Source organism: Neodiprion virginianus, chromosome 1 (genome assembly GCF_021901495.1).
Source record: "Neodiprion virginianus isolate iyNeoVirg1 chromosome 1, iyNeoVirg1.1, whole genome shotgun sequence".
NCBI classification, from domain to species: Eukaryota; Metazoa; Arthropoda; class Insecta; order Hymenoptera; family Diprionidae; genus Neodiprion; species Neodiprion virginianus.
In genome coordinates this window covers 13,892,529-13,919,725 of record NC_060877.1, presented here as the reverse complement: position 1 = coordinate 13,919,725, position 27,197 = coordinate 13,892,529, and the positions used below count along the sequence as shown (strand labels likewise).

At 37.5% G+C, this 27,197-nt stretch overlaps 1 protein-coding gene and 1 long non-coding RNA gene across 3 annotated transcripts in view; one reads left to right on the top strand and one right to left on the bottom strand.

Moving 5' to 3' along the window:
• The window catches only part of LOC124299694 (protein Star-like), an 83,473-nt gene that overhangs the window by 22,597 nt on the left and 33,679 nt on the right, over positions 1–27,197 (top strand). For both annotated transcript variants that reach the window (XM_046753098.1, XM_046753020.1), the window contains 2 exons: positions 5,975–6,185; positions 21,957–22,121. In XM_046753098.1, coding sequence (XP_046609054.1) covers positions 5,975–6,185; positions 21,957–22,121 — 376 coding nt within the window. The remainder of the gene's footprint in view (positions 1–5,974; positions 6,186–21,956; positions 22,122–27,197) is intronic.
• On the bottom strand, positions 15,182–16,279 carry LOC124300418 (uncharacterized). The gene is made up of 3 exons (XR_006907213.1): positions 16,066–16,279; positions 15,428–15,612; positions 15,182–15,351 (listed from the first exon to the last, which is right to left on the bottom strand). It is a non-coding gene; the product is annotated as an uncharacterized LOC124300418 (long non-coding RNA).

Sequence of the window (27,197 nt, the reverse complement as noted above, 5' to 3'; positions counted from 1 at the left end):
GATCATTATCAGGGTGTAAGAAGTCGTTACTTAAACTCTCTAATTTAAATTGACCCGGTCCTTTCCTATCAACCAAAGACTTTCTGAACAATAATAAAGTGTCAGCAAAACCAACAATTAAATCTAAAAGTTCGACTTTAACATTCATAATAGCTCGTAAGAGTCGTGGTACGTCAAAGCGAGCATTATGTGCAACTAATAAACATTTCTGTTGTCCATCGGATAAGCTAATTAAAAATTGTTGAAAAGATTCTAAAGCATCAGAAATTTTGAGTGTTACGACTTGTTTGTCTCCGTAGAATAAGTCTCCATATTTATGATGAAGTTTAGTAACTGTAGTGGCTGACGATGAAATTTCGGTCTTCGTGTGTACATAGATATTAAAAATTTTACAATCACAGATCGCTGCAATTTGTATAATATGAGCATCTGAGGCGAATCCAGTTGTTTCTAAATCAAAGTAAACAATTTTTGTTTCATCATCTAATGCAATATTATTATTATCATCACAGTGTTTACGCACGTAATTGTTTATTTTATCCATTCCACAATTACTCTTATAAGTTATACCTTCATGTCTTTCGGTATTTTTACGTAAAAGTTCTCGTTTCTGTTTTAATTCTATACGTCTTAATTTTTTTGCTTTAGACTTACTCATTGCCAATCGTTTTTCTCGTTTCATTTCACTTCGTTTAACATAATTGACTGTGTGAGATCCAGCAGGAATATTCAGTCTTTGCTTAATATTTATAATACTTCGTTCACCGTCATTTTTAGCGCAGACGGCGTCAGCTACCCTAATATCACAAGAAAAGCTAGTACTTAAACACTTGTTTTTGTGTGCTTTGTTTGCTATAATATTGTTAAAACTTTCATTGCCCTGACTTGAAGCGGCAATAGAAAATTTATGAGAGTTTTGTGCGTATTTATCGAACAAATGTAATAATTCTTCATACAAGGTTTCATCAGATAGGTTTAGAGCATGATTTTTACTTGGGTTACACCACTTTCCACAGTTTTCATGTCTGCTAAAAATATGATCCGGTATTTGTCTCAAATTTCTAGCTAAGTTTTCGGAATTGCCCTTATTTTGTGCAACAGCGTATGAAAAACACTTTTTTAAATGAGGAATAACATTTGTTTTATTTAACTCTCTAAACTTATCGCGTAATTTATATAACTCTTTTCCAAAATTTTTGGTTAAATGATTTTTGTCGGCTAATTTATGATACTTTTGACCTGGGTTATCTGCTCTTACTGCTGCAATCATTGAGCTGTCTTCATCTCCTACAATAACACGTACTTGTAGTCCTGCTTCCTTTAAGATGTTGCTGTGATTAACAAGTTGAACTCCTGCATCAGCTTCCATTGCCTTAGCACTTCCGCAGAAGTTCAATCTACAATCATGATCATCTTTTTTATGCCCCATATCACATTTCTTACATTTTCTATTTCTAGTTGCGTAGTCTAGAATTTTTCCTGACAAGAAACCGATGATAGTGCTATAACCGTTCAAACTATCATAGCTACGCCCGTTACCGCGTTTAGACCAGCCCATATCAAATGACACAATGATATTTATTATTTCACCTAGTGTATTATCAAATAAATTTTGATTATCATTTGAGGAAAGCGTAAGGACATCTAACTGCGGGAAAATATCTTGGGCAATCTCCACTGGTCTGAAATAATAAATAAAAATAGTTAAAATAAAAAAATTAAACCAGATTTACAATTATTTTTTTTTTATTTTATGTAGACAATTCAATGCCGTGAAATTAATAGCAATACATTTTTTGTAAAAAATACAAGTACATAATGTAGATTAGTGCTTGTCAACTTATTGAATATTTAATTCAATTCTTGATCGAAATATTGTAAATAATTACAACAAGATAAAGTCTCTCCTTTATTTTGTGTAAAAATAAATGTTGTTGTATATTATACATTTACTGATAGCATAATAATTATAAATCACCAGTTTATGTATAATATTCAAATCCTAAGATATAAATTGAAACAAAATAATAACTACTTCTGCTTAATATTATATTACAAATAATTCATTCGTAGAAAATATAATTTTACAATTTTTCAATAAATTATATTACAATTTTATAAAAATCAGTGTTGAGAAAATGATTTATAATTATTATGATGATCAGCATCAGTCCATTGAACAGTTCAAATGAATTAGAATGGATGCTTACAATGTGTCACACAACTTTTTGACATTTTTTATCACCAATTCTTTTTCCTCAGAAGCAGCTCGCTTGCAACTTTCTTTAGCTTCTAATTCTATTGCTTGACCAACTACAACTTCGTACTTTTTATAAATTTTGTCTATTACTCGAGGTAAATTGGCACAAGCAAGAATTTTATTTAAGCCAGTATTTCCAACACCGGCATGAATAGCCCCTGAAACATTCAAATAGTAAATATCATAAATTTCTTATAAAATAATTGTAAAGCTATTAATTATGTCAATTCAAGTTTTTTACTTTTACACATAAATAGAATATTGCGAATTCACTTACCTAAAACCACGGACATATTGACATCAGAAACACCATTGGTGGACTCTGCGGTATTAACATTATTATATCTGCCACAAGTATCACATTTTATCTTAAACTTTACGTGAAGTCCTTCTCTGTTATAGCCGTACATTTTTTCCATGTCTAAAAGACTGCTGCAGCTGGTGCATTTGAGGTTTTTAGCTAATTTTTCCAATGCAACTATACAATTCCCATCTGGAATTTTACATTGAGTAGTTTCATGCAGTGTTTCGAGAATTTTTGTTTTTTTAGCTTCTGACATAGCTGTTAGAGCTTTAGCTACTCTATCGCCTACTTTTTTTTTCACAAACCTCCCATTCTTCAAACGTGAAGTCATTATAAATAAATTATTTTTTAACTCCAAAATAAAAGTAACCTCAAAACATTAAAACTCTGTAGCACACGTCTCAGATATAATAATAATATACAGAAAGAGAATACAATGTTGCCAGATCTGAGAAACGACGCAATGGGTATATTTTTGGACTTCTGCGCACGTTCGCGCCACTGAAAATGTACACTGCACCTCAACTTTTTGTTATTGCATCATAGTATAGTTTACATAGGGGGACTGTTTTAGAAGTTGAGGACCACTGCTAGGTGGGAACGTCCTTAAGGCAGGTAGAGATGCAGCGTTCTAACCTCGTCGCTCATGTGCCGCATGCCCAACGCAGTTTCACAGTCCTGGACGATCGTCGTTGTATCTTATAGGTGAAACACTATTCTTTTCGTGTTCTTTATTATAAAAAAAAGCATCGCAATTAATTTCATCCTTGATAATACAAATTTTTTTAGATTTTTTTTACGCCTGCTTATATGGGTGAAAGACGAGTCTAGTCGTGAAATTCAGGCGAAAAACGATATTTTGTGAAATTCTTATGTTCCAATCAATGTGTAAAAACACTTTCGCATATGCGTCTATAAATTTTTTTTTGTTGATTTTTAATCGTGAATAAAGCTCTCCCGTAAGCCCTCGGCACGGTGGTGCGTTGGAGAATATTCATATTACTATTATATGTTACACGGATGATTCATTAAATAAATTGATGTTGCCAAAATAACCCGGCTATCGTTGACTCCCAGGCCATAAAAAAGATTGGCAGCTTCTGAAGATTTGAAATTTGAAGTAGGAGTTTTCTTTATATAACGCACTCACTTTCTCAAGCCTGTAGCACAATTTAGACCATTGTGACTATCTTTCTAGATAGTGTCTGAAAAGAGAAGAAAGGGCTAAGTTCCTGTGATGGTGCCGTCGGTGGCGGTGACGAATAATGTTTATAGTTTGGAGAAAGGTACATAGAAAATAATCTCCATCACTCACCTGCAATCCAGACAAGTGAAATCACTAATTGCACGAACGATGCTTCATTTGCGCTGGAATGACGTTCGTTGTTGACGATGCTGAAATCAAAGTACAAGACACAAAAATTGCGTAACGAATTCACGCGACACGAGCATTTTTTCGCATTGAAAATCCTGGTTCCTATTTCATTCACCTGCTACGTTGATTCGTAAAGTTCGTGTGTCAATCACACTCTTGTGGGTGGACTGTGAAGCATTTGATTTGTAGGGGCAGTGTATCGAGAGTCGTTGACTGAAGAGTGATTTTGACGCCTTTAGAAACCCTGTAACTTGTTCCGTCCAAGAGTTACACGGATTTTTCTAGTTTTTGGGTGGTTTCCACCCCTCGGGGGTGAAGCAGTTAATTTGAGCGGATGATATTCCGGGAGCCTTTAATTCTAGAGTAATTTTAGCGCCCGTACGAACTCTGTAAGTTGTTGCGTCCAAAAGTTACACCGATTTTTCTAGTTTTTGGGTGGTTTCCACCCCTCGGGGGTGGAGCAGTTAATTCGATCAGATGATATTCCGGGAGCCTTCAATTCTAGAGTAATTTTAGCGCCCGTACGACTCTTTAAGTTGTTGCGTCCAAAAGTTACACCGATTTTTCTAGTTTTTGGGTGGTTTCCACCCCTCGGGGGTGAAGCAGTTAATTTGAGCGGATGATATTCCGGGAGCCTTTAATTCTAGAGTAATTTTAGCGCCCGTACGAACTCTGTAAGTTGTTGCGTCCAAAAGTTACACCGATTTTTCTAGTTTTTGGGTGGTTTCCACCCCTCGGGGGTGGAGCAGTTAATTTGATCAGATGATATTCCGGGAGCCTTCAATTCTAGAGTAATTTTAGCGCCCGTACGAACTCTGTAAGTTGTTGCGTCCGAGAGTTACACCGATTTTTCGAGTTTTTTGGTGGTTTCCACCCCTCGGGGGTGGAGCAGTTAATTCGAGCGGGTGGTTTTCCGGGAGCCTTTAATTAGCCTCCAATTATGACCCTCACACTTTTTCAAACTTTGACCTCGTTCCCGTTTTTTTTTAAGTCTGGTTTATCTCGAGCTGGCACTGCCACAGGTTTTTTTTGAAAAACGCCAAGCAACGAATTCAAAGATGAGGAATTCCAAGAGCCTTTAATTAGCCTTTAATTATGACCCTAACACTTTTGCAAAATTTCACGTGTTTTCCGTTTTTTTTCGGTGTGGCGGTTCCAGGTTTATGTCAAGCTGGCACCACCACAGGTTTCTTTTAAAAAACGCGGAGCATTTAATTCGAAAATAGAGCATTTAATCAGCCTCTAATTAGTCCTTAATTATTTCATAGGAAATTTTTCGATTTTCGAATGTGGCGGTTCCAGCTTGATATGGCTCGTCTGTGGAAAAGCTCGGACGATGAACCGAAAAACTCGCGTCTGTAACCACGCTGCAATGGATTCAAACCTCGCATCAGCACAGAAACAGATAGACATAAACAGAGACTTTTGATTCAAAAGATACTAACTTCTAACTTCTAACTTTCCTTTCCAATGCGAAGCTCATTTACATATTTCACATAATAAATACACAACTTTGTTACTTCTTTAGGACAAAGACTTCTACTGGCGCGGTCTTTACAGGAGCGGATCGCTCGCAAAAAATCGTTAACGTCACAATATATACATATAATGACTAAATTCTCAAATAAAGTGAATCTCGAAAAACTGTACAGTTTCGTGTAATAAAACAATTGAAATATAATAAAATATGCACGAAATTGTCGATTTCAATGAATATCAATTTGACTAGTTGTCAACTGCGTCATTACGTCAAGTACATTGTTTACGCACAATGAAAGAAAACACAGGCCAAGGAGGAAGAGTCCTATTATCACTTCAAAACCTGTGTTCAATACTCTCCATACAACCTGCGCTTTAGATAACTATAGCTCCCCGACTACTAAGCCGTTAGTGTATGGAATGTGAATCCGCAAATAGGTTGACCGCGGGCGACGAGTGACGCCACGAATAAAAATGTGTGCAATATGTTTATACTAGGGAATGGGTATCAGATACATCTAATAAAATCCAAATATATAAATTTACTGATGTGCAGGAGGAAGGCCTTCAACATCAATATGACGAAAGAGTACGTACACAGTGTTCCTATGGATAACTCTGAACTGGTAACATACATCAGGGAAGTTCATCTCTTGCCAACAACGCATCAGGATCCCCTTAATTCTACGCAGACGGAAGAGGAAAAGTATCTGTCAAATTTATTCCCGGGAAAACGGAACGGAATTTACCTCGAGTACATCAATAGGGTGAGTCTCGGTAAAATTTACAAACAGACTTCTGGACCTCCAGACCGATAATATAGCTTTACAGCATTATCATTTATCATTTGCTTGGAGGTTGGTTGGTACATAATCAAGTGCTTGGTAGCTTTGGAAACTTCTTGAAAATAGCTTGAATTTCATTTCTGTAAAACAAAATAACACATTCTTGTGCATCAAATCCCATGAATTTATTACACAATTGGAGGCATTTAGTGAGTAATATAGTATTGATCATTTTCACAAATGCATTCAGAAATAATAAGTTGGTTGTTTAGCATTGAAAAGTGATGCTATCGATGTATGTTCATTGTACTTATTCTATACCTGAACTCTGAAGTAATCTAGTCCTTTATTATCGATGAAAGGAAACCCAGTTTGCAAATGATCCTTGGTTCACGAATTTTAGATTATTGGACTACACTACTACGTACACTTGGGGGCAATGAATCTGTCAATGGGATGGCTAATTTTTTACACTAGATAGTTATGTTGGCAACACAGAGTAACCCACAGCGCCGTAGTCGGCCCAGCGCGAAACAAACTCAATCTCAATAAACATAACGTAACCCATGACCGTCGAATCTAACCTTGAAATACTTGTTGATGTGTCAATCCAACAAGTAATTATCCCCGCGATATTCCAAGGTTAGATTCGATGGTCTTGGGTTATATTATGTTTATTGAGATTGAGTTTGTCTCGCGGTCGGCCCACTACGGCGCTGTAGATTTCTCTGTATTGCCAACATAACTGTCTAGTATAAAAAATTAGCCGTCTCAGATTCATTGTTCCCAATTGTACATTAGACTTTTTGGGCAGTCTGGATGATATAAATTTCAAGGGAATCAGATAGCTTTCCAGATTAATTAATTGTTACGTCAATATTATTCTTGGATGTAAAGGTCATAACAAAAACAGTTTTTTTGTGTTAACGTTGCAGCCCGGATGGGGTCCCTCCTCAGAACAATTTATGTAAGAACATCCGTCACGAAGAGAAAAAAATTATGAAATACAATTAATTATCACAAAATTAATATGTAGAAGACTTATGTGATAAGCAAAGCTGATTGTGCTAATATTATTAAGAGAAATTACCTGATGATGACATGGCACTTTCAATTTTCGAAGAAAAAGAAACAACAAGTAGTAGTAATAAATAAACGGTCGAATAATCGAAAAATCTCAAAATGTTCATTTTACAAAACACACAACTACTGGTATGCGAAACTCCCAAGCATTCATCTTGGTTGGTAAATTTGAATAAAATCACGCAAATGACAAATTGTGAGACTAGCTCACTTTTGAACATGTGAATCGTCCCGAATGTAATGAAAGGAGAACGACTTCAATCATTATCAGAGCAAGCACAGATTCAACGAGTTAAATAGATGTAAGAAAATGTTAGGAAGGTAAAATCAAGAGCAAGCTCAGTCGGTCACACATATTGGAAGACTCTGTAATTTTTTTAGCAAAAAAAAGAGTCCTTTTTGAATAAAAAAAATAATTTCTTCCTTTTTTGGTAAAAAATCGGCGTTACCAGAATGTAAAACTTTTTTCAAAAATTCCTTCCGAAAGCTAACAAAAAATTACAACTTTTATGTCGAGTCATTTTTTTTTCAGTTACTTCAAGTTTCCGAGATATATTCATTTGAAAAAGAAAACGGCAATTTCTCAAATAATGAATTAAAAAATCTGAAAAAATTCACATAGAGTACCTTTTAGTAGTACTTTGATATAACCAATTATGGGGCAGATCTGAGATGGTCGAAAAAAAAGTGGCCGAGTTGACGGAGAATCTCTCATATGTAGATGACATAATCACTGCGGTCCCTTTACGGTATCTGTCTTTAACCATTTCCACCCGCGATTACAATTAATTTCTGAAGTAGAGTGACATCGTGAGATTAGTTTTTTGCATGTTCTAATCATTAATGATAACCAGCTTATCAAGACTGACTGGTTCCATAAGGTCACTTGGTCACAAAGGTACCTAAATTTTCATTCTCACCATCCCAGATCATACAAGATTGGAACGATTTATTGTCTGGTTGATAGAGCGATTAGACTATCTGGTATTGAATTTCATCACAAAAATTTGACCTTGATTCACCACGGACTACGTAATAACGACTATCCAACTCCGCTTCTTAACAAACTTATACATAGTAAATACAATTCCATTTTGTCGGTGATCAGTTCCAACAACAATAATGGTGTATCTGTTGCACAAGTTAATATAAAATCTTTGTTTCTATCCCGTATGTTGCTGGCCTGTTCAAGTCTCTCAACAGAATTTTCTCTAAATATAATATCCAATTTTTGGGTAAAAATGCACATGATTTATCCTCTATGTTTGACTCTGGAAAGGGTCTAGTACCCTTGGATATGCGCTCTTGTGTAGTCTACAAAATTCCTTGCAACCAATGCAACATGTCCTACATAGGTCAAACAGGTAGGCAACTACATACGAGAATAACTGAACATAAACGTAATATACATGAGCATGATGATAATTATACAGCGCTGACTAGACACGCTATCGATTTTGGTCACACATTTAATCATTCTCAAGCCAGCATTTTAGATGCTGAACCAATGTTTTACAAAAGGTTGTTGTTAGAAATGTGCAATATTGTTGCACATCTCAATTCTGTCAAACGAAGACAAGATATCGAACATCTGAGAACTGTTTACACCTCTGTGATATATCAAATATAACTATTAATTACCGACTGAGCTTGCTCTTGATTTTACCTTCCTAACATTTTCTTACATCTATTTAACTCGTTGAATCTGTGCTTGCTCTGATAATGATTGAAGTCGTTCTCCTTTCATTACATTCGGGACGATTCACATGTTCAAAAGTGAGCTAGTCTCACAATTTGTCATTTGCGTGATTTTATTCAAATTTACCAACCAAGATGAATGCTTGGGAGTTTCGCATACCAGTAGTTGTGTGTTTTGTAAAATGAACATTTTGAGATTTTTCGATTATTCGACCGTTTATTTATTACTACTACTTGTTGTTTCTTTTTCTTCGAAAATTGAAAGTGCCATGTCATCATCAGGTAATTTCTCTTAATAATATTAGCACAATCAGCTTTGCTTATCACATAAGTCTTCTACATATTAATTTTGTGATAATTAATTGTATTTCATAATTTTTTTCTCTTCGTGACGGATGTTCTTACATAAATTGTTCTGAGGAGGGACCCCATCCGGGCTGCAACGTTAACACAAAAAAACTGTTTTTGTTATGCCCTTCAGATCCAAGAATAATATTTACGCAACAATTTACCGAGGTTGAGAAATCGTTTTCATCATTAATTAATTGTGTCTTGTAGTAAACAATAATTTGAATGTTTTGAAAGTTGTTACTATTAACACATTTATTTCTTTGTTCGTAAAAGAGACGAATAACCTCCACAAGTAATGAGAATAGAAGTGTTTATTTTTGTACTCAACGGTGCACCGTTGCGAGAATTCGGAAAAATTTCGATGTGCAAATTTTAAAAACAATATTTAGGAAAAAACAATTTGCATGTTGTTGCGTGTATTTGTTGTGCTTGACATTAGTGTGAGGTATGAACTCTAGCGCTCATGGAAGAAGGTTGCGATTTGCGTACCCTTCCGTGACCGTATGTATGTGTGTCACGAGAATTAGCGGATCAGCTGTCCTCGGTGTCAGTCTTCGAGTGTACGTCTATCGCGATACAACGTTGTGTATCGTCTAGAGTCACTCTGTATTTATATAAAATAAATTTTATTTTCTGTTCGCGTTTCACGCATCTATATAACGTGTGCAACATTTCTTTATAGAACGTCTCCTCTCGCGTTTTATCAAGGTTACAACTTTATATCGTAACAGGTTAGGAGTCCAGCGACGGTTTTCTAGCGAGAGAATTGAACGGAGAGAAAACGGTTGAGACAAAAGAAAAACGCGGGGTTGCGAGACGCAAGCCGTGGTAGTCGGCCATATTGTCAAAACGTTCGCGAAAGTGAGATCGAGTTTGAAGTTACAAAGAACAGTTGTAAAATGCCTGGCTATATTTCTGTGAGAATTGTAACGAAGTTTGATGGAAGGAATTTTTTTGCGTGGAAATTCCAATTCAAGGCACTTCTAGTGGAGTATGGCATCGATGATGTGGTATTAGGAGTACGTGTAAAGCCGAGTTACACGCAGGCGGAAGAAAACGCGAGAAATCAATCGATCAAGGACAATGCAAAAGCGATGGTTATTATATCACCTTCGCTTGAGGTTGATCGACTCGAGGGTCCTCTGGTTTGCGAAACGGCGAAGGAGATATGGACGAAATTGTCGGCCATCCATGAGCACAATTCGGCGACAAATCGGCTCCTGTTGACGCAGAAATTTCACCAGTACTCAATGAGCGTAGGCGATACCGTTTCGCAGCATATAACGAAAGTGCAGAATATGGCGAGGCAACGTATCGGACGTTATCATAATGGCGAAGATTTTGCGGGATTGACGTCGAAATTCAGTACGCTACAGATTGCGTGGGACAGCGTGGACCCTACGAGACAAACGCTGAACAATCTGCGAGAACGTCTATTATTAACGAGGAGATACGTTTGAACGCGGAGAGTGACGGCGCGGATGGCATTGGTGGCGATGAGGATCAGCGACGAGAAGGTCGGTAGCTCACAGAGGAAGGGACACTCCAGAAACAAAGGCTTCAAGAAAAATGGTCGTGAGAAGAAGAAGAAAGACATCGAGTGTTACTGTTGGCAGGAGAAAGAACATTTTTGCAACAGTGTGCGTAAAATTCAATTTTACACCTCGATATTCGGGGTGTAAAATACTACTTTTTTCAACACTGTGCGTAAAAATCAATTTTACACCTTGCTGGCGTAAAATATAAAATTCGTTTTTTTACGTTCAAACATCCTAATGATACAAAGGAAAGAAAATTAGAGGGCCCTAAAATTCGGGCGTAAAATAATAACTGTAATTTCTTACGCCTGCATTTGAAAATTAAGTTCATAATGGATTAGACACTTCAAATCCTACCTTACCGACTTTACCAATAATATGTCCATGAGTGTGTGTGTCACCCGCTTCCATGCGTAACCATATAATCAGTCCCGCTTTGATTATCCATCGTTAGTATAAAATGAGTGATAGTGACTCTATTCCGGACGGTATTTTGGCAGCAGCTGAAGATGCGGTGAGCCAATTGCTTTCAGATAAATCGAAGATTATTTACCGTGTGTGTTACGATGATTTTCGAAAGTGGATGAAACATAACAAAACAAACTCTTTCGATGAAAAAGTATTTTTGGCATACTTTCACGGACTTTCACAAAACTTTGTATCTTCGACTCTATGGTCGAAATATTCAATGTTGAAAACAATTTTGAACATTGAACATACCATAGACATCAGCAGCTACAATAAGTTGCAAGCTTACTTGAAAAAATTGCACACCAAATACACACCGAAAAAAGCCAAAGTTTTTTCACCAGCTGAAGTAAAAACATTTCTAGAAGAAGCTTCTGACAAAGAATTTTTAGCTGCAAAGGTAAGTTTTCAAATTTTCGTGTAAAAAAGAAAAGAAAAGAAAAGAAAACATTCAATCACGGTGAATGAATATTTACATTATCCGTAGGCTGCTCTTATTCTTGGCATACATGGGGCATGCACAGATCAAGAGCTTTATGGTTTGACTATGGATAATATTAAACTACACGACGCCTATCTCGTTGCGACAATACCCAATACGAACACATTCACCAAGAACCTTTGTGCTCGAAGGTAAATACCAGAAGATCGTGATCGACTACATGCTATTAAAACCGAAACATACACCAATAACAAAACTTTTCATCGGTTACCGCAACGGCAAGTGCTGTAATCAACCAATGGGGAAGAATTTAATCGGTAGTATGCCGAAAAAAATTGCCACATGGTTAGAGTTAGAAAATCCTGAATTGTATACAGGATAGAGTTTTAGGCGTTCTTCGGCCACTCTGCTCGTAGATTCGGGAGCTGACATCACGACGTTGAAAAGACATGGTAGATGTAAATCCACGCAAGTAGCCGAAGGGTACATCGAAAATTCCGTGAATAACAAAAGAAAAATTGGAAAACAACTAACAGATGCGATTGATGAAGACTCTGATGAAAGTTCCAAGAAAAAATCAAAAAAACAAACTACCGTTATAACAGTTACCAAAAAAACGGTCCAAATAAAAGGTTAATACAAGCATCGAATTATGTTTCAACGTTTATGTAATTATGTTCGACTATAAGTCAAATAAATTTGTTAATTTTCATAATTTTTATACTTTGATTGTTAATTGTCAAAAGATTATTTGACATGGATTTGTTAATTTTTATAATTTTTATAATTTGATTGTTAATCGACAAAAGATTATATTATTAAACATAAATTTAATGATTTTTTAAACCATCCCATTTATAAACAAAAGTTCTGAAAACAGTATTCTGATAAGATTCGTTAATGTATCGATGTGATAAATGTTCAGAATAAAAAATGAATTACGTTTTTCGAACTAAAAAATTTGAACTGAAATATTTTACGTGAATAGAAAGTTTTCGTCTCTTAAGCACCCGATGTAAGAATGTATATAAGGAATGTTTACATGTTGGAATCTTACGCTTCTGATGGGAAGCACGTAAGACGGTCAAAGACCGTCTAATAATTGAAATGCGGATATGCATTATCATTAGTTACGAGACAATTCATTGTTGAAGATATAAATTTGATGAATTGGTGAATTCGAAAAATTAACGACGGAGCCAGGAATCGAACCTGGTATCTAGAGATGCTTGACCGGAGCCTTACTCCACTAGACCACCTAGCCGCCCTGACTCTGTTGTCGTTAATTCCTCTCATCACCAGTTTAGTTCAAATTTGTTTTCTTGTGATTTGAAGATATAAATTTGATAAATTTGATAAACTGGTAAATTCGAAAAATGAACGGCGGAGCCAGGAATCGAACCTGGTATCTAGAGATGCTTTACCGGAGCCTTACTCCACTAGACCACCTAGCCGCCCTGACTCTGATGTCGTTAATTCCTCTCATCACCAGTTAGTTCAAATTTGTATGTGTGAATAGAAAGTTTAGATAGAAAAATTTGAACTAAACTGGTGATGAGAAGAATTAACGACAACAGAGTCAGGGCGGCTAGGTGGTCTAGTGGAGTAAGGCTCCGGTCAAGCATCTCTAGATACCAGGTTCGATTCCTGACTCCGTCGTTAATTTTTCGAATTCACCAGTTCATCAAATTTATATCTTCAACAATGAAATATTTTACGTTGAGAGGAACTTCGCCCCCCTCGACTCCCCGGCGGGGGCTTCGCCCCTAGACGCCACCGCGTAGCACAGTGGTCTGTCAAAGGTCGGCTTTTCCAAAATCTTTGGACACGGGGACTACCTTACTAATATTTGACCGAATTTTCCGCACACTGTTGTAAAAAATATCGTATGCACCACGGGCGTACGATTTACCCCCTCGCGCGCGGCGATCAGCACTCAGGTGTAAAACCGTCATTTACGCCCTAGGCACATAATATACTATTTGCGCGGAATTGCCCAACGCGAAGAAGCACCAGCAAAGGTGACCGTGATAGAGACGAGTCGCGAAGTAGTCCAGACGAATAAGCTATAAAATTGACTGAAAAATATATGTGGGAATTTTGAACATTTTGAAAATTCACAGCTCGTTAACAGCTTCGACTCCTAGCTGGAAATTTTCAGCGTTGTTTGAGGATAGAATGAAGTATATTCCCTGATGATTTCAAGCGATTTCGAGTTGATAGAAAAAAGTTACAGCTATCTGAAAACAGCGATTTTTCAGAAATCAGTTAATTTTGCGAGGCCGTATATAAAAAGGAACGTGGTAATTAATAATAATTCGTGTAGGTAGTGATAAAGTATACCTAGACGAAAAATTTTAGCGGTCGATTGGCCGTCTACATGGAAAATTCTTGACTTGGCAGCGTTTCAAATTTATGCGAAATTTTGCTAGAATAGTAGTTCATGAAAAGGGTCCTAATTAAGCTGGATTTTGCTTTGGAGTAAAAAACTATTTTTTTCTTAAAAATACAAGGTCAACGAAGGGGAATGCCGTTTGATTTGAGTCTTCAAGTCCCATAGAGCTCCCATGAAAAAATCGTGAAAATAATTAAAAAATTGAATTATTAAAAACTTCAAAAGTTTCCACTATTAAATGAAGACACCTTACAAGGGATTGCGCCTCTGTCTCATTTTCGCAGTCCTCATTTCCTTGTATTTCTCGCGACAAATCATCTACGAAATCAAAGTCTTGCCGACGCACAGGCGGACCACTGTACAGTGTCTCGCATTTTAGTTTAAATTATTACTCGATTCTGGATATGTATTCGCGATTGGAGCGTTTGTGTACTTCGAGGTCCATGGAGGCGGAACCCTCGTGTCAAGTAATTTAAACGAGTTCGGATTGTTATTATTATTTCGCTGGTAATTCGCACGTGAGTTATTATATCCTGTGTGATTGTCGTATCTTTCCCGTTGAGCTCTCCCCCCTTCGTAATATTTTTTTTGATAACCCGAACCGGGTATATTGATTTGTTTCACCGATTGATTTTGATGACGATTATCTCCGTTATTGTAATACGATTTATTTTCGCGAGATTTTTCTCTCTCTTTCTGAATAGCGTCGAAGCTCCCGAGAATTTGACCTATCGCGGCCCCATCGCTACAATCAACCATGACTAAATTCTCTCTGACCTAAAGTGGATATTGCTATATTATGTTATAGTATACTTCATATTCCATGATTTGAGGTATAAAAAATCGCGCTTCTTTGACTTGACGATAATAATAGGTCTGTAAGGATTCATTTTGCGCGTAATATCTTCGATCATTCCATTTATTTTTCAATTGAACTCGTATAGGGACAGAATAAAACTCTTCCAAAAAGATTCTTTTCAATTGCTCGTAATCAATCCCATCTGCTTTAGTCTCGAACCATAAACTCGCTCCTCCCTCCAACGACTGCTCTATCACCACTATTTTTCTTTCATTTGATATATTTTTTATTTTAAAAAATCTCTCCACCTCCTCCAAGAACTCTACCGGATTTCTATCGACCTGATCGTGAAATTTCGGAATTTTAAGATCAACCTGAAAGTTTTGTACAATACTTATAATTGCCGTTATTTCCTCAGCACTCGTTGAACGTTGACCTTAATTAGCAGACCTTTGTTGTTGTGCGGTCTCTCGAGCGCTAAGCTCATTGCGTAGCTTCTTAAGCTCGCGCCGTTGTCGATCCAAATCCGCTCGTTCTTCTTCCATCTCCCTACGCCGGGTTCTGTCGTTCTCTCTTTCCTCTGGTATTATCGGCATGTTTTTTTTTGTAGGATATTCTTCGATCTCTCGTCGAATCTATAATTCAAAAATGTTTGTTTTGATTTTCGACCGGACTGTGTCATATATATCCTATCTTCCTTTGCCATACACTACCGACAACGACCGATTTTGTTTACACTTTAATTTTATATCGAGCCTATTAGTTGGGCGCCAAATGTAAGAAATCTTCGTTTAATGATTACTATATTTAATATTCTCACTATACATATGTATATATATATACGTGTATATTTCAATGAACGACCCCAACGAGATGCGGATATCATTAGTCAAAACCCTCGAGTTATTATTTTATTTTACACATTATTTCGATCTGAAACACTGAAGAATAACTAAATAACAAAATACAGAATCAACTGGTCTTTCGAAAGAAGAATTACATTTCGTCTAAATATTTTACTCCTTTTATATACCCTCTCATTCACCCCGCACCCTTTCACAACATTGCATTGGATTTCGTGGTCTTACAAAATGGCTCCTTTTACTCATCTAGTGTTGTTGGTTAGATGATTCCCCGTTGGCTCTTTCGGTATCTCTGGGGTGATGATGTCTGTTGGTTAGATATATATTTTGTCGACAATGGTCGCTGGCCAAACCACCGATCCTGACGATGTTCGTTGAATCTGGTCACGTTCCCTTGGACTAGGCGGAGATAGACGAGATCTTGCGAAGTCACAGATGTCGTTCGGCTGGTGTCCCCGGAGCGGAAGAGGTCGATTTATTCCATGATCCGTCCCACTTGGAATCGATAATTTCGAAAGGGAGGGGCGGGCTCGCCACATGCGCCTTTAGCTCCCATCGCCATCATGACCAACTGATACTACTTTCCCGCCTAAGCATCGCAAGCGCTCTTGGAGGGCCGGGAATCTTTAAACCTCGACTGTAATCTTACGAACTTCATATCGCAACACATGTAAAGTTCCTACTTTATTTGAATGTGAATAATAGTTTCTTGTCCTCGATAATTTTGAAGTAAATATTTTTCTTGGAAATGAAGGTCAGTAATGACAACCAAAAAATTCTTTACATTTCGGCTCGGGTGGGGGCCCTCCTCAGAACGATTATATATTTACAGAACCATCTGTCACGACAAAAGAATAATAGGTAACACGAGTGAATTGCTTGAAATTAATCTTGTATAGAGAATTATGAGACAAACAAAGACAACCTGTGCCGATATAACTGAAAAGAAATTACCTAGTAATAACGTGGAATTTTTCAAATTTGATGAACAACATGATGAAAACAATAATTAAAATCAAATTAGACTAAAAAACTAATGTTAATTTAAAAAAAAGAGGGATACGAAACCCCCACGCATTCATCTCAGTCAATAAATTAGTTTAAGCACACAACCGAAATTTTCAACGGAGATTGATTTTTAAACTTGTAGATCCTCCAGCGTGCAAACGGAAAGAGAACGAAATCAGCAAGTAGTAAGACGCATAGACTATGAGACAACGGGTTAAATACATACGAAAATATCATAAGAAGATGAGGTCAAGAGCAAGTACAGTCGATAATTAGAAGTTATGGTTGATGTATCACAGGCGTGTAAATAGCGCTGAGATGTTCGATATCTTGTCTTAGATGGACAGCATTGGGATGTACAACTATCTTGCACATTTCTAACAACAACCTGTTGTAATAAATTGTTGTTGTTTCAAAGAATTTTCAAATGTATGCGTTGTAATATTCAAGTTTTATTGAAGTAAATATGGATACCAATTTTCGTAGAGATGGCGGGTATTGTGATGATTTTCTAACGCCGTTTTGAATTCGTCGCTTCGAATTTCGAATTTTCATGGTCAGATCCATGATCAGTGACCTCGAAAATATCTTCCACCTACTTTCGGTGAAAATCGATGGATTTTTCGTTATTGAAGTCGGCCATGCTGGATCTGCCATTTTGAACTTTCAAATTTGGACTTCAGATTTGGAAAGAGCACCGTCAGAAACATCTAGAAATCAAGTTTCCCTACAATCTGTACATTAGGCCCTATTATGCAATATATTAGAAATTGTAAAAAATAGCATTTCAGGGGGATAGTTCACCTCCTTGAAATTAATTTCAGCCGATATGAAAAAATACGCATCTGTTTGATATAAAGGTTTGGCTCAAATGAATCGGTTAAAGGACCAAACTGAGTCTGCGGGAAGAAAAGATATATTGTAAAGAGAATTATAATAACTGAAGTAAGATAAGAAAATTGATGCAAATCGGAAGAGTGGCGTGGTGTTATAACGTAGCGTGAGTAGTTCTGTATTGGAAGAATCTGAAAAGTGAAGAAACAGTGTTAGTTCGTTGTTGATTGAGGAGGTAGTCCAGAAATGTAGGCACAAGTTGGTTAATTTTCAAAGGTGAGTAGACAATATCCAGACTTCAAGGAAATAGTACACATAATGCGTTTCATGATTGTAAACGAACGAGTCGTCTCGAGAATATAGCGCGAACTAGGTGCAATCAAGTACAGTGCATGAATTAAATGCTCTCAAGAAGGTTGCACGAACTAGGTGCCTGAACAAACAATGCACGAACTAGGTGCGGTAAAGTAAAGGAGGGTACTCATTGTCAACCTGTGATTTAACTAAGATATGCGGTCTTGCGAAACTCAAAGCTGATGTCAACTCGGCGGTAGTCAAACTAGCAGTAAGCGTCGCTCCGCGGTGGCGCTTTTATAAGAAGTGGTTGGTCGTATCATCGAGCGTCCAGCCGTCCTTCGGTGGCGTCACAATTCTGGGAATAGCGACTTGACAGATTATCTGCTCCCTTGCCGAATTATAATCTTAGGTGATCATTCACTCATTGAAGGCGGAAGCGAATTCGACAGCGTAAATCCACACATACAGAAATTTATTAGTTCAATCATAATAGAAGGAAACATACAACTGTAAGGTTACTAAACAGCATCTTTTATTTTAGCATACTTAATATTTCTACCAAGTTTCATCAAAATCAGAAGCGGACACTTCGCGGATGTTTCTTGTCAGTTGTCGTAGCATGACTGTCTTTGCTACTAAAGAAAATTTCAGTTTATCTCTGAAATAAAGCTTGGAGAGTGAGTACAAGATGTTTCGGAGAACATTACAAGCTAGAACGTGCCGCTTGTCTTTTTATGTGTGAACCCTGAGATTAGAAAAGGCACTTTTGGTCTTGAAGTATTCTCCTGCACCATCCGTGGAATAAAAAAATTTTGGTTACCTGGAAATGGGCTCACAAATAATTTATTATTATCTTGTGATATTCGAAAATAGCCCTGTGTCATTAACTAGGTTTTGAGATGCCACTACGAGACTTTACTGACTTTACTTTACTGTGAATAAAACATATGACCGTTCTGATAACAGCGTGTAATATTATTCGAGATGAGAAATTATGAGGATTGTATTGTCGAAGCTCCTTCGTTGCGAAGTTGCCTCGTAGTTTTGTATATATATTTTTTTGGGATATGAGGGATGAAGGGTAAGAATTTTTTTGAATTGAAAATAATAAAAACGTCCCGCATTTGAGCCATCGGATTTTCTATGTTTATTGGCTCTTGTGGGAAAAGCCTTGCGGCATAAAAACCCATTTGACAATTTGACGATTTGACAATTGTGTATTTGCATATGTAAGAATGTATAGAGCCCGCTAGCTCGTGCCACTGCGATCTCGCGCGTTTTACGTGTGTTGCTCGTATTGAATTTCGTTTGATTTGCGTATCATTTTCGATTGAATGTTTGTACAGTATCCGTCAAACTTCTTGGACAAACGACCTTGAATGCGCAAAAACGAAAAATAGGTCTCTTTGGTGGTGTGGTGCGGGACGCGGAGGCGGGGCGCGCTCTGATTGGTTGGTCAGTTGACGCTTGCCTCCAGCGCATCGTTAACGTCCCGCTGCAGCGCTGGTCTCTTGTGTACACTCGCGTTCAGTGATTATATTAGCTAACGCAATCATGAAAAATTGTGTTTTTCATTGACATATTATTTTTGCACGTAAGTGTACAATGCGCAAACTTTCCCCCACCACCTCGCGCGGTGGCCAAGAAGTTTGACGGGTACTGTAATGCCCTTTACCGAGGGTTCGTCAGCTGTTGCTGTCCTTTTTGGTAAAGGGCGTATGGTCAAGGGTCAGAGAATCTAGAACCTTACGGCCGCTCACCTCGGCCATTGACCATCGAATGCGTATGGTTTTACTCAGCAGAGCCGTATGTGAAGGGATCCAGGGCCCTTTCGCCTGAGCGCCACCGACGATCGTCGTTCGATGGACGACCGTGATGAACTAATTCAAAATGCACATTGCGCGCTCGGCTCCTTGTCCAGACGAGATTTGGCATCCCCCGCTGACGCAAGTTGAGCGAGCGCGGTTAGCTAGATCACAATGGCCCGAACACATATTATTCTCAGTCACTGAACAAGGATGTTTCAGGAAGCTTACCAGCGTGCGTGCATTGATTGAGGGCGCGCTGCTTCTACTCCGTCGGAGCATCTGATTACTGGTCGGTCAATTGTACGAACTCTAATGACTTTTCCTCTCTGAAAATGGGCGACCCTTTAAGAAAAAAGCTCACCTCTCTTTTGAAATTATACAAAAAAGTATCGAACTTTGAAGCAAAATTAAATTAATTTTTAGTTTCCAAATGTAGACGTCAAAAAACCTTTTTCTGTCCAAATAGTTATGATGTACTAAAAATTGGAGAAGAACCCTATCGAAAACATTTCAGGTGAAATTTTGTATTTTGCATCAGGAAAAAAGTTACAAGCGTTTGAGAATAAGGCATAGCCACAAAAGTCCATAAATTGTATTCCCTCTACCCCAGTCAATATTTGATGAAATCAATTAATTTTTAGTGTGTGAACTACTATCCAATAGGATTACAATAAGCCCACTTGTCAGCGCTATCGGATAACTTTGTTTTTTGGGGCTGGTACACTCGAGAAATTCTGCCCTATAATGGAGGAATATTTATACTGATTAAGTTTTGAAAGCGTTTTTATTTCACCTTAAAAATGTTAGGGTATGCTCTGGCATGCTTTCATTTTCGCACGGAAAAATTGAAACAATTTAGTTATTCATAAAAAAAATTCACACAAGTCTTAGATCTCGTAAGTATTTGAACCAATTCAGTTATGATTCCATTTCCATCCAATTCAGAAAACTTCAGACTATACTTTTAAACTGTTCTATTTTTTGGAAAAAGAAAAAAACATCTCATTTTGGACTTTCACTTTGAAATCTAAAAAAGAGGATTTGAGGTATTTGAGTATTCACGAACTTGTACGAGTGCTCGCGAACCTCAGTTCTGACCACCGACTTAGAAAATGGACTGCAAGAGCAGGCCAAAAATAATGTCTATCGAGTAGAAAGAGACAAGTAGCAGAACGCGTCTGTTCGTGTCCTTGTTTGAGCTATGTCCATGGGATATTTGATCAATAGCTGTCTTAGAAAGAGAGAGCGGTTGGCACTAACGATGCTCTATCCTGCTCGCACAACGGCGGCCATATTCTGTGCATTGCTTAGATAAGGAACACGACGCACATTCCCTGTCGATGGTTCTGACTACCATGCGAGTAGTATAAACACATATGTGATCGTACTTCAACTGTCGTTATTAAAATGCAAAAAAGACCCTTAAAATCCCTAATAAGAAATATTAAGACAAATAGGGATCAAACAGAGATGGAAGGATATACCTTAAAGAAGTGCTAATAATTTTAAGCGAACGCTTAATTCTAAAAGGTAGTGTCCATTACCTACGTGAGATTTTTTTATTTTTATTTTGGACCAACCCCACTTCTCTCTTGGCGAATTTTGGTATGATGTGGTGGGACCTTCCCTCCCCCTCACATGAGATTTATACTGTTATTTTTAAATAATTAAATTTATTTGATATGCTCATGTTCTTTGCTTCATACCACTATATACCTAATATTTAATATCTTCTGTGCCTGGGATTGATTTTGTAATACAAAATGTTATCTGTTATTATAGTGTATATTCTCTGAATTAAAATGTTGACGTGAGATTTTCATACCCCCCGCTCCTTCCTTTAAATGAGATTTGGTGAGATTTTTCTGGACCCCTCCCCCCTACTTTGAGCTCATATAATTAATGGATGCCTCTGAAAAATATGATCAACGGGTTCGTTATACGCAGTGCAGATTGAACATCTACGAATAAAAAGATTTTCATACCTGAGCGTACACTATATCATATCAAAATCTTAGCGAATCGAAATTCTTACCCTAAAATCTGCAAAGGTTCCAAAATGTTCGTAGATCGGTGCATGTATTTTCCTGTCAAAATACGATCCTAATGATGGGACGTTTCTACATTCGTCGGCCAACTAACTGATCCATTCATAACGTTCATATTTAGGTGGGAGCTATTTCAACTACGACGTGGTTGGAGTCAAATATGAACTGGAGAGGAGTTCTGGTTCTGACGGATCCGCGGAGCTTCTTCGAGGCACACAGAAGCACTAGAAATACGAAGACAAGAGTTCTACATGCTTGTCTCAGCACAGATAAGGATACCAAAGAGGTGAGACCGTACTGTAAGTACGCCATCTTTCTTGCTGGTACGTGGAATTTGAGTCATGCCATCCATTTCGTCTTCTGTAGCACTGGGTAGATTGAATCAGTGATTTTAAATTCATCGCCCAGTTTTCTACTTTGTTTTTATATTTCTTAGATGTATCAAATTATCACTGCGATGCGGCTTTACATTAATTTAGAATTCCTTACTAAATCTGTTCGACTCGCGTTATTTAAGGGCAGGTGGTACTGACATTTGAGAATACAATTTCCAAAAAAATCGAGCTTTGGTTTTTCACAGAAAAGTTATCTTTGAATCCTTATCTATATATACACAAAGCGTTAACCAAAAAAAAAAAATTATTACTCTCTGTATACTCAATAAAGCGTATATTGTTGCAGCAGGACATATAAAAAACGTACTTTGACTGATGGCGTATAAAATAGGAAAAAAAACCATCACATAGGACATGAACACAAGCTATGAAATTAAGGTTCCATAGGTACCTATAGCCACTGCGTTACCGGGTTACTCAAAAACGCTCAGAGCGAGCAGTGTGCTGAAGCACGTCGGAACGTTCGACCGTCCTTTTCTCGGAAATAGTCGAGCGTTTACGTATAAGTTAAAATACTTGTTTACTTATTTTTATAGCTCTTTTATAATGCAAAGTCTCCTGTAAATCAAAGGAGCGATGCACCTTTGCGAGTTCCCCTCTGTAGCAGTAACAAATTTTTTAACGCATATTTTTTGAATGATGGCGTGAAATGGCGATTATCTTGTTTAGGAATACTACAAAATTCCATCATTGAGAATGAAATCGATGTGTGCCTTCACAAGCTTTGTGCAGTTTTGAACAAAATATATACAATTATTTGACGTTGGTGACAGCTAAAAGGAACAAGTAAGGCCTGGCAGTAGCATGCGAGAGATGCTCGGGGGATCCTGATCGAAAAACAGGCAGCAGTAGCAGAGCCACGAGCAGGGCGTAGTGGTTGCCTTGCCTTGCCTAATCACGCTTAAAATGCACCTGTCGAGCACTTGTTGTAGCAGGTGATTTTATGTTGATTACTTCTTCGTGTTTTCAAAGTAAAATGAAAACCGTGAAGTGTACCAATTGTAAGAAGTAAAAGGCGTTCGTGCAAATGCGTAATGGAACTTATTACTAAATTGCAGTGATTGTGGATTTGTGCTTGTTGAATCTTATTCAAGTCCACGAGTCAAAAATAATAAAAGTTCAAGCTCACCTTCTGCTGTGACCCAAGATATAGTTGAGGAAATCACTTTGGTTGGATTGGGATACGGAGCTCTGGAAATGTTGTGCATCGCCGCAGATATCTCCGTTATGATCGCCTGAACCTACTAATAATATCTGTAATTTCTGTCACGGGAAGCTCATAAGCTTGGGGCACAAGATTTAGGCGAGGCGAGAGAAAATATCGCTCTACACATATCGCAATACATCAAGAGCTACAAGATCAGCCCGTGACAGACATCAGCGTCATCTTTGATGGTACATGCCAGAGCGAGGTCACCCGTCTATGTACGAAATTGGAATCGCGTTGGACGTCGTAACAGGACTTGTACTTCGTTTTGAAATTCTATCGAAGTATTGCTAAATGTGTATGACGGCTTGTATCGAGTTTGGCGAAGATTCACCTCGTTATGCTCTCTGGCTAGAGAGACATAAATCTAGCAAAGAGTGCAACAAGAATTTCACTGGTGCATGAGGCCTCATGGAGGTCATGGCTGCGGAAAAAGTTTGTTCGAGACCCATTGACAAAAATTAAATGAGATGTATAATGTACTAGGTGCTGCACACACGCTAAAGCGCGCGTCTGACAGTCTATCGGTGCTGCAGCACTCACGTTCATTGTATCACACAACTTGTGAGCTTCCTTCACCTTTTTATGATATGATGATAAACTCTCATTATTATTTTCAATTTTGGGTTATACAGATGGATAAGCATAACACCGTGCCAACTGTCAAACTGACACCACATGCAGTAAGGCACGACGACGATGACTAAATACCGCTATATTCCTTGAAAGCATAATGGCGTGCCCGCTGTCAAACTTACATACGACACACCGGCCAATCAGACGAGATTCGATCGTCACATCATATTTTTAAGAGAGGACTGGCACCTGTGTTGTATGTAATGTATATGCATGAGGCAAGAAGCGGGCGAGCTTGTTAAAAGAAGCAGAATTGTTTTGATCGCAGACTTGGGCACTAGTGTAGTACCGCTACTATTCAGACATTACTGACTGTATTCTTTACTTGTATAAGCATTATATTTTATAAGCAAGTCCGATGAAGATGCGAGAACTAGGTTACGCTTAGGCGTAAAGGAGATGGGACCTTATGAAGACACTCCTGTTGAAAAGGAAAAATGCATCAACCATGTCGCTAAGAGGCTGGGAACTGCACTTCCTAAGCTGTTTCAAGAAAAGAAAGGTGGCAAGGGTACTGGAGCACTGACTGTGACGAAGATCAACACATTGAAAAATTATTACCAAACAGGAATTGTGGACCACTTGGATGACATCGAGGAAATGAAAAGAGCTATTTTGTGACACTTTATCATGCCTTACCAACGAATTAAAAGCCTCAACATATACAATGCCCAACTAGTACAAATTGTTGGTTTTTTACATGAGATCGACGGCTAAACACGAAGTACCAGGAAGCCACAAGAATATGAAATTGATTAACTTCAAATAACTTACAATTTACGCACAGTCTATATTTTGAGATGGAAAATACATATGTGAAATCTCATTTGGAAACATCAATGGCCCATCAATAAAAATATTCCTGAACTTTATTTTATCCAATTATTACATTCTAAGAGGAAGTTGAGAGTTGATTCCGATTTGCTGCGTGATTTAGTTCTTCCTTGACTTTATAAGATTATTTGAAAATTAAAAATTATGCGAAATCAATATTAAAAATCTTTTATAAACTATGAATAGTAGAGTGAAAATTTTAATTTATTTATAAATATATCCACACATGAGCCGTCATTAGGTTTAAAATTCATTCATTCATCCATTCCACAATTCATTCATTCCAGGTGTATATTGTTTAAAACAGTGTATATGGTTAAAACTGGTGGATATTATTGAGATTATAAATAATTGTCAATAACCGTTTTTCGTCAAGGCACTATATTTTTTTATTGCACTTTTATTATTTCTTCGTTCTATATCATCTCTTTTTAAATTTGGGCTTGGCTTTTGGAGTATTTAATTTTTAATTTGAAAGGTATGTCCTCGTAGTTTAGATTTACTTTATTATTTTTAATTGGTCGATGTTGGATCGATTACGATTTCTTTTCAGAGAGCAACACCTCCACACCTCCTTCCTCCTGGAGAGACGTAGACCAAGCCACCTAATTTTCTCCTTAAATTTGCGGCCAGGTGCCCCACTCCCTGGGTCTAACCTAATCCGATCGTGCCGTGTACAATGAGCGGTTATATTTGAATCATTACAAACTACAGATTTCGATGTACATGAATCTCGGAAATCTGCTGATCAGCTACTCAGGTTTTCTCGTTCAGCTCCCCAATTCCTATGAGTTTATTAGATTTGAGTTATGCCAACTATCACTATGCATGATTGAAATAATTATTCCGATGAGGAATTGGTTGGGGAAGGTCAAGGAAGAAATCAATGCCTGATTATCATTTGATCACGGCGACGTTTCAGCATCGGCCTAGCTAGCCGTCTTTAGGCTCTTTTTTAGAAATACTTTAAAAAAAAGTTTGATGTTTACCCACTTGGGTTGGAGGTTGTAACTGCTGTTGAACAGCGCTTTGATATAGAGGTTAGAGTTCGTCTGCTATTGCACATAAAGTGACTATTTGATAGTAACTACATCGACCCAGTCTAAGCGAGTTTACGTAATTTTACATTTTTGCAGGAGTTTAAGAGTTACGATATAATATAAACAGCACACGTACGGCCGTCTTTTCCAGAATACCTGGACAATAAATGAACACTTCATAACCTTTTAACTATTTCAGCATCATCATTAACAAGATTAGGAAAACTGGAAATAAGCTTTCGAGAGTGAAAAACAGGAAGGTATTCCTCCTTAAATGCAAACAGAAATGTATTATTCCTTCGATTCTGAACGTTAAATTTAATTACTTTTCTCATTTAATCAATGAAAAGTCGTTTGAGAATTCAGTAGGTCAATTGCAGCGAACTGTTGTTAACCTAGAAATAGCACATACATATCGGCAAGTGGTTTCTCTTACATGACAATTAGATCAACAAATCGTTCAATTTCATGAATAAAACCATAAATCTCATAATCTGCTCAGGTTCAATTTGGACATTAACAGTTCTGAGAACAAGTTCCAATTCATATCACGAAAAAACATCAAAAAATTGCGGTGCTTAGAACATAACCACCAAAAGAGTTTCGACACTCCGAAGGAATGATGTGTCAATTTAACTAACCAGGTCATACCTACTGAAATCCGGAACTATCTATCTCTGGGTTCAAAATACGGAATACCGTATAATAATAAATGCATTCCCATTAACGATATTATTTGCTTTGTTGAGACAGCACCGGCACATCCTCTGTTATTGCACGTAAAGTGAATATTTGATATTACATCGTGCCAGACTAGACGAGTTTACATAGTTTTACACTTATACAGGAGTTTAAGAGTTAAGATATAATATAAACAAGAATAACCTAATTAATTTACATAAATTGACATTCCCAAGCACTTGAGCTGTTCGGTTCTCGGCGTTTGACGAAAAACATAACGCACACAATTGTTGAGCGCAACAGAAATTTTCCTATCTAGGCCTTCAGAAAGGTTAGTGAACACTCCTGCACAGTAGTCACTTATCGGTAGGACAAGAGACGTGACCAGGCGCCTCTTAAGCGCAACATCCACGTCATAGGTTGTCATCCTCAACCGATATAGAGTAAACGCGCTACGTTTACACACTTCAGTAATGTGTTCCGTCTATGATAGTGTTCTATCTATTATAACCCCAAGATACTTAAAACTGGTTACAAAATCAATAGGATGACCCCTCAGACTGAGAGGA